The 8362-nt window shown below is 52.4% G+C and overlaps 1 protein-coding gene across 1 annotated transcript; it reads left to right on the forward strand.

The window, feature by feature from the left end:
* Positions 1 to 3465: 3465 nt before the first annotated feature.
* Positions 3466 to 7662, forward strand: MRPL54 (mitochondrial ribosomal protein L54). Its single transcript, XM_075903318.1, has 3 exons — positions 3466 to 3625; positions 4374 to 4530; positions 7307 to 7662. The coding sequence occupies exons 1-3, from the start codon at positions 3526 to 3528 to the stop codon at positions 7437 to 7439; spliced, it is 390 nt and encodes a 129-aa protein (XP_075759433.1). The 5' UTR covers positions 3466 to 3525; the 3' UTR covers positions 7440 to 7662.
* Positions 7663 to 8362: the final 700 nt, after the last annotated feature.

The raw sequence follows: 8362 nt of genomic DNA on the forward strand, positions 1-8362 counted from the left end.
GGAGGCGGCGTGCAACGCGAAGCGGCTGTCTGGCTCCTTCCTTCACGTCAATCACCCTGGATAGAGCTGTGCCCTTAGGCCTCAGCCCTGCAAAGTTGGGAGCAGGAGCCTAACTGCCCCGCATGGCTAAGGCAGGGGCACCACTGGGAGGAGCAAGTCCCCTGACCCCAGTTTCCTAGCATAGTGGATGGAATGCAAACAGGAAAGCTAGGGATAGAAATGTAGCCTGTTAGGCTGGTGTAGCTGAAACATAAAACAGGACTATGTAGCACTTTAAAGACTAACAAGATGGTTTATTAGATGATGAGCTTTCGTGGGCCAGAAAGCTCATCATCTAATAAACCATCTTGTTAGTCTTTAAAGTGCTACATAGTCCTGTTTTTTGTTTTAGGAAAGCTAGGGGCTGCTTTGCACTCTGCAGAGGGTTCGAGCAGTGCTGTTGGCTGACAGGGCTGAAGTAGCAGCTTCCTTTGCTCCTGGTGATGAGAAATGTACATTCCCTGGCTGCGTGGGCTGCCAGGTGCATGCCCTGGGAGCTGCCTGCATGACTCTGAGATTTCCCCTCCCGCTGGGCACCCAGTTAACAATCCCCTGCCAGCCCGTGCCCCCAGCCAGCAGCAATGCTCGCTGCCCTGGATCCATGGGACACTCTGAGCCCTCCATGTGGGTGAAAAGCTCCTTGTAACCCAGCTGACAAGATGGGAGTTAGGGGGGTTAGGAGAAGGTGTTCTGGCTGGCCTTGGCCAAGAGAAGAGGCCTGATGAGTGCTGAGCCCCTGAAGTCTCTCCATCAAAGCTGAGCCGTTTTATTTTTGGTGTCACAGTCACATAGGCATTTCACTGGCTTCTGCTGGAAATCGTTTTATTTCTAAATAAAATTGTTTTATTTACTAATTTATTTCTTGAATTAGTCTATGGACTCCTTGGACTTTTTATGATTCCTGGAGGGCTCTTAACCCTACAAAGTTGTTACAGCCTTGAAACCAGCAGCCTCTTCATTAACTTCTTTAATATTTGAGTAAGCTCTTGAAAATGACATTGTTGAGGGCAAATTTTCTAAAAAACATTTAAGACATTGGGTGTCATATTTTCATTAAGACACAGTTTAAAATCATCTAGCTGGGATACAGTACATACAGCCTCAGGGCTCCATTATGGAACTGACTGGTTTCCAGAGGCTAAAACAGGCTTTTAGATCAGCTATTGCAAAGTTTTTGATACGGTCTCCCACAGTATTCTTGCCAGCAAGTTAGGGAAATATGGATTGTATAAGTGGACTGTAAGGTGGATAGAAAGTTGGCTAGACTGTCGGGCTCAACAGGTTGTGGTGAACAACTTGATGCCCGGTTGGAATCAAACGGGCTGCCCCAAGCATTGGTTCTAGGGCTGGTTTTGTATAACATCTTTATTAATGACCTGGAGGAGGGGATGGATTGCACCTTCAGCAAGTTTGTGGATGACATGAAACTAGGGGGAGATGTAGATATGTTGGAGGGTAGGGATAGGGTCCAGAGTGACCTAGATAAATTGGAGGATTGGGCCAAAAGGAATCTTATGAGAGTCCTGCACTTGGGATTGAAGAATCCCAAACACTGTTATAGGCTGGGGACCAACTGGCTACGCAGCAGTTTGGCAGAAAAAAACCTGGGGATTACAATGGATGAGAAGCTGGATATGAGTCAACAGGGCGCCCTTGTAGCCAAGGAGGCTAATGGCATATTAGGGTGCATTAGGAGGAGCATTTCCAGCAGATCTAGAGAATTATTCCAATTTATTTGGCACTGGTGAGGCTACATCTGGAGTATTGTCTAGTTCTGGGCCCCCCATTACAGAAAGGATGTGGATGCATTGGAGGGGGTCCAAAGGAGGGCAACCAAAATTATTGAGCACATAACCTACTAAGAGAGGCTCGGGGATTTGGGTCTGTTTAGTCTGCAGAAGAGACGAGTGAGGGAGGATTTGAGAGCAGCCTTCAACTACCTGAAGGGGGGTTCCAAACAGGATGGAGAGAGGCTGGTCTCAGTGGTGGCAGATGGCAGAATGAGGAGCAATGGACTCAATGGTTGCAGTGGGGGAGGCCTAAGTTGGGTTTTAGGAAAAACTCTTTCCCTAGGCGGGTGGTGAAGCGCTGGGCTGGGTTCCCTAGGGAGGGGGGGAATCTCCATCCCTAGAGGTGTTTGAGTCCCAACTTGACCAAGCCCTGGCTGGGACGACTGAGTTGGGTTGGTCCTGCTTTGGGCAGGGGGCTGGACTCGATGCCTCCTGAGGTCTCTTCCAGCCCATGGATTCTATGAAAGTTCAATTTTAAATTTTTTTGTTTACATTTTGAATAATTACATCTTGAGTACCTTGAACTGAAGTGTTTTCATTTTTTCTGGAGAAATTTGCAGACCTGCTGATGGGGGGGAGGGGGAGTGCGGTGAAGGGGGCAGTTGCCCCAGGGACCAACAATTCAAAGGCACCAGAGGCTCCCAGCAGCAGTGGTGACCAGAGCCTTAGGACCTCAGCTCTGAGGGCTTGGAGGAGGAGGGGGGCAGCATCACAGCCCCAGTAGCACTGTGGCCTGGCTACACCAGTTCCATCCCTTCTGCCCAAGGCCACACTCCTTCCAGGGCATGGAGCTGTGTCCCCACTACTTTGCCCGGGAGCCTGTGGAAGCTGTTGGCCTCCCCTGGAAATATGAAATACAGGCAGTCCCCGGGTTACATGGATCCGACTTACATCGGATCCCTACTTACAAATGGGGTGAAGCAACCCCGCACTAGCTGCTTCCCCCCAGCAGACTAGGGAGAAGCGAAGCTAGCGCCCCCCCCCCCCCCCAGCAGACCAGGGAGACGCGGAGGGCTTTTCTCAGCAGACACCTCCGCTTGAGACTAAAGGACTGAGGGAAGTGAGGTGTGGGAGAATAAAACTGAGCTCTGGAGAAATGTTTGGCTAGAGTTTCCCCTACAATATGTACCAGTTCCGACTTACATACAAATTCAACTTAAGAACAAACCTACAGCCCCTATCTTGTACGTAACCCGGGGACTGCCTGTACCCGTATAGGTCGGATCTCTATAGTCCAACCTTCCCTGTCCAGCAGCATCCATGGTCCAGCATCCCTGGGCCAGAGCACTGGCAGGGAAAAACTGGGGGACCCCCCCTCTGCAACTCCCCCCCCCACAGCTCAGGGAGGGAGAGGAGCAGGGCAGGGGGTGCTCAGCAGAGGCAGGATGCGGGCCGGGAGCGCAACCCCGCGCTGGGGACCAGGGTGTCTCCGCAGCCGCAGGGGCTGCCCGCTCCCCCCGCCCTCCAGTGCCCGCAGCCTGCAGCACGCTGCTCCGGCCCGGCGGCACGTCCCTGCAGGGGGCAGCTCGGCTCAGACCACGCCCCCCCAGGGACCCCTAGCCCTTCCCCTGCGCGCGCCCCGTCCCAGCATCCGGCGCGTGCGCACTCCCGCGCGGGGGGGGGGGAAACTACATCTCCCAGCAGGCTGTGCGGCCCCGCCCCGGGGCCCGAGCTGCAGCGAGCGCTCGCGCGGCCCATGGCAGCCAGGGCGCTGGAGCGGGCTCTCGGCGCCGGGTGCCGCCTGGGCGCTGCCCCCGCCTGCAGGGCGCCGGCCAACGGCTACGCCAGGAAAGTGGGTGAGCCCAGCGCCGGGCCCTGCTGCTCCTCGGCCGGGGCACGACTCCGGCGTCGCTCCTGCCGCGTTTCCCTCCCGTGCCTCAGTTTCCCTCCCGTGCCTCAGTTTCCCTCGTGCGAGCCCGTGAGAGCCGCCTGGGTCGGGCCGGTCGATGTGGGCCGGGGCCCGTAGGCAGCCTCCGCCCGCGCCTGAGCAAGGCTGCCCTCCCTCGGGGCCGTGGGGCAGATGCATCCCGCAGGCTGCGGGGCTCGTGCACTGCGCTGTGGGCACCGTGTGAGCGCCCCCCGGCTGAGGCCCGTTTGTGCCCTGCCGAGTTTCTCCCGCCTGCCCCGTGCCTCAGTTTCCCCACGTTGCGAGTCCGTGACAGCCACGTGGGTCGCAGTGCCCCCACGAGAGAGGCGCTTTGGCTTGCAAGGATGTGACCCGCCCTGGACTCAGAGCTGCCTCCGCGTCACGGTGACGGGCACATCGGGACTTCGCAGGATTCTGCTCCTCGCGTTGCCATGGGCAGGTGTTCTGGGGAGTTAAAGCCGGAGAGTCTAGAGGGGCAGTGGAGGAGCATTTTGGGTTTCCCAGCCAGTGGAGGGGGCTCCAGAGCTGCTCACTTGTGTGCTGAGGGGGTTTGGTCCTTCCCCCGGGAAGCAGAAATCACAGGGGGAGGAATGTGGTAAAACCATTGCTGCTCCCCACAATAGTCTGGTGCCACCGCCCACCCCCTGTACTATGGTGACTTCTGCTTGTCTCTGCAGCGGTGAAGGCCAAAGGGAAGGGCTTCGTTAAGGAGGAGATGAAAGGCCCCGAGGTGTGCAAGGACCCGGTGCTGCTCACCACACATGCCATGGGTGTAAATTTCTACAAACAGGGCCCGGAGGTGGCACTGAAGGATGACTCTGAATATCCAGACTGGTGAGTGGTGCCTGTACCTGCCCTCTTGCAGCCACTCGAGGCACATGGAGACTAGTGGTTAGAACAGGGGACTGGGAACCAGGACTGCTGGTTCCCATTGCTGGCTCCCTGCAAGACGTTGGACCTAACTGTTCCAGTCTCTACCATGGGGTTAAGTCTGGGTGATACAAAACATTGTGTCCCACAGCTGAAAGTCTGAAAAGAGCTGAAAGAGCAAGGTGGTGATTAATTCTGGTTGTACATTCCCTGGGACAGGGACTAGGTTTTCTGTTGTATGGTTGTGCAGTCCTAGAACAGTGGGGCTCTCGGCCGTGAATGGTGCTCTTAAGTGCTACTGTAATACACCTAATAATGTACAGCCCTAGCACCCGGGGGTGCTGGAGCCGTACTGGGGCTCGTAGGCACTACCATAATACACCAAAAAAAAATGTACAACACCTAGCATAGTAGGCTCCTGGGTCACAATTGTGACTCCTAAGTGCTACCAAAACAGAATCACAGAACACTAGAACTGGAAGGGACCTTGAGAGGGCATCGAGTCCAGTCTCCTGCCCTCATGTCAGGACCTGGTACCACCTAGAATAGATCATCCCTAACCTGCTCTTGAACATCTCCAGAGTTGGCGATTCTACAACCACCCTGGGCAACTTATTCCAGTGTTTCCTAATGTCTTTCCTAATGTCCAGCCTAAACCTCCCTTGCTGCCCATTGCTTCTTGTCCTTTCCTCAGAGGCCAAGGAGAATAATTTTTCCCTTTCTCCTTATGACATCCTTTTAGATATCTGAAAACCGCTATCATGTCCCCCCTCAGGCTTCTCCTTTACAAACTAAACAAGTCCAATAGTGATAGAAATGTAGCCGTGTTAGTCTGGTGTAGCTGAAACAAAATACAGGACTATGTGGCACTTTAAAGACTAACAAGATGGTTTATGAGATGATGGCCCACGAAAGCTCATCACCTAATAAACCATCTTGTTAGTCTTTAAAGTGCTACATAGCCCTGTATTTTGTTTAAACAAGTCCAAGTCTTTCAGTCTTCCTTCATAGGTCGTGTTCTCTAGACGTTTAATCGTGCTTGTTGCTTTTCTCTGGACCGTCTCTAATTTCTCCACATCTTTCTTGAAATGTGGTGCCCAGAACCGGGGACACAACTCCCATTGAGGCCTAATCAGTGCAGAGTAGAGCAGAAGAATGACTTCTGGTGTCTGGCTCACAACACTCCTGTTAATGCAGCCCAGAATCATGTTTGCTTTTTTTGAAAGTGTCACACTTTTGACTCCCATTTACCTTGTGGCCCACTATGACCCCTAGATCCCTTTCTGCAGTACTCCCTCCTAGACCGTCACTTCCCACTCTGTGGGCTCGTCTACATTGGCCCCTTTTCCGGAAGGGGCATGTTAATTTCAGAGATCGTAATAGGGAAATCCGCGGGGGATTTAAATATCCCCCGCGGCATTTAAATAAAAATGTCCGCCGTTTTTTTCCGGCTTTTAGAAAAGCCGGAAAAGAGCGTCTACACTGGCCCCGATCCTCCGGAAAAAGCGCCCTTTTCCGGAGGATCTTATTCCTACTTTGAGTAGGAGACGCTCTTTTCTAAAAGCCGGAAAAAAACGGCGGACATTTTTATTTAAATGCCGCGGGGGATATTTAAATCCCCCGCGGATTTCCCTATTACGATCTCTGAAATTAACATGCCCCTTCCGGAAAAGGGGCCAATGTAGACGTAGCCTGTATGTGTGAAAAGGATTGTTCCTTTCTAAGTGGAGCACTTTGCATTTGTCCTTATTAAACTTCATCCTATTTACCTCAGACCATTTCTTCAGTTTGTCCAGAACATTTAGAAATAATAAACAAGGAGAGCTGTCACCCCCTCTACAAACGTATCCCCCATGCTGGCATACCTACACTTGGGTCAGTATCTGTGTCTAGGGCTCCCCTCCAAGGCCTGCACCCTGAGGGTACGTCTACACTGCATCCCTAGTTCGGACGAGGGATGCAAATGGAGACGACCGAAGTAGCTTTTTGAGGAGTAACTTTAGTTCGGACTAAGGGCTTTAGTCCGAACTAACGTGTCCTGGCGTGCACTTCCTGGTTCGAATCAGCTGTGATTCGAACTAGCACGCTGGCAAGATCATATTAATGAAGCGCGGGATATTTAAATCCCCGCTTCATTAACTACTTCGGTCGTCTCCATTTGCATCCCTACTCTGAACTAGGGATGCAGTGTAGACGTACCCTGACACTGCTTAGTCCCATGTGTTTGTGGTATCAGGCCCTGGGCAGGGGTCCTTCCTCCTCCATTAGCCGGGGTGACCAGCACAGCTGGGCAAGTAAGGGGAGTTTCCAGTTTGCTGGTAACTCTCAAAAAGAGAAAAAAATATTTCAGATGGAACAAAACATTTTGGTTTGATCGTGGCTGTTTCTTATTTTTTGTTATTTAATGCAAGGCAAAGCTTAAAATGTCACCCCGCTTTGAACCAAAATAATTTTGTTTCAAAAAGGTAGAAATGAAATGGAATAGTTCTTGCCAGCCCCAGCAATGTGGTGAAATCTGCGAGTTCAGTGTAGCTGAATCTGCATTTTTTACTGAAAAAGCTTTGTGCAATAAGTGTGGCCAGGCTCTGGTGGCCACAGCTAGCCCCGGGGCGCTTTAAATGATAGGGCATGCTGAGTGGCAAGTGATTGCGTGAGGCAAGGAGGCAGCCAGAACCTCAGGGCCATCCCATCACCTGGGTCAGGATTAAGGGAGTCCACTCTCCTATGCTTTGGTCCCCAGGCTTTTCCAGATGCACATTGGCCCGCCCAAGAAACTGGAGGACCTCGACCCTGAGACACTCGAGTACTGGAGGCACCTGCGGAAGCTCAACACCTGGCACCGCAACAAACTGAGCAAGAACAAGAGGTTTTAGGTGGGGCTTGTGTGGTGCCACCCCTGTCCCTTCTGGGCCTCTGAACCAGGGGAGGATGCTGCACAGAGGTTCATGGGGGGATTTGGACCTTTCCTGCGAGCTGGGGAAACAGTCACAGCTGGGCAGATCCCTTGAGCTGGGATCAGCTGGCATCTCTGCCCGGCCAGGGTCTCTTATTTCTCCTTTAAATACTGATCACAATAAATCACTGGCCGTAACTGGACAGTATTGGTGTGTCTGTGTTGTTACCAGTGTGGAGCGTTTTCTGTGGCATGGGAACAGAGCACTTGCAAACCCAGGGATCAAATCTTTATGCATCTCCCTCTCTGGGGCGTTGCTGGGCTGTTTGCTCCCTTCGAGGGCTGAATTGGGGTAGCTGTGGGGGATATAAGTAGTGGTACCCTCCCAAGCTCTGCCCACAAACCGAGCTCCAGCCATTTGATACTAGTGGCTCTTCATAATATAGTGGTTTCTTCTCTTGCTTTGATCAATTGGTTGGCATTAGACTTCAGAGTGAATGCCCCATTAGGTTACATACCTGCATGGCAACAGATACTTGCCATAAGCTCTTCCATTTAGCAGAGAAAAGTATGATACAATCCAATGGCTGGAAGCTGAAGCTAAGCAAAATCAGGTGTAACCTTTTAACAGTGAGGTTGGTTAACCAGAGGAATAATTTACCCAGAGTCAGGGTAGATTCTCTGTCCCTGCCAACTCCTCTGCTCCAGGGGCATCCTGGGGGATGGGCAGCAGTGTTCCCTCTAACTTTTCCCACCCATGAGAGGAGTGAATTGTGCACCAATGTGGAAGTGATGTGCGAGACGGAGGGGATGTACGACACACCTTCATATCTGTGCACATACAATTAAAGTGGTGGGGGTGGGGCCAAAGGGATAGTGTAGGAGGAGGCTCAGGTCTGGGAC

Source organism: Pelodiscus sinensis, chromosome 19 (genome assembly GCF_049634645.1).
Source record: "Pelodiscus sinensis isolate JC-2024 chromosome 19, ASM4963464v1, whole genome shotgun sequence".
NCBI classification, from domain to species: Eukaryota; Metazoa; Chordata; order Testudines; family Trionychidae; genus Pelodiscus; species Pelodiscus sinensis.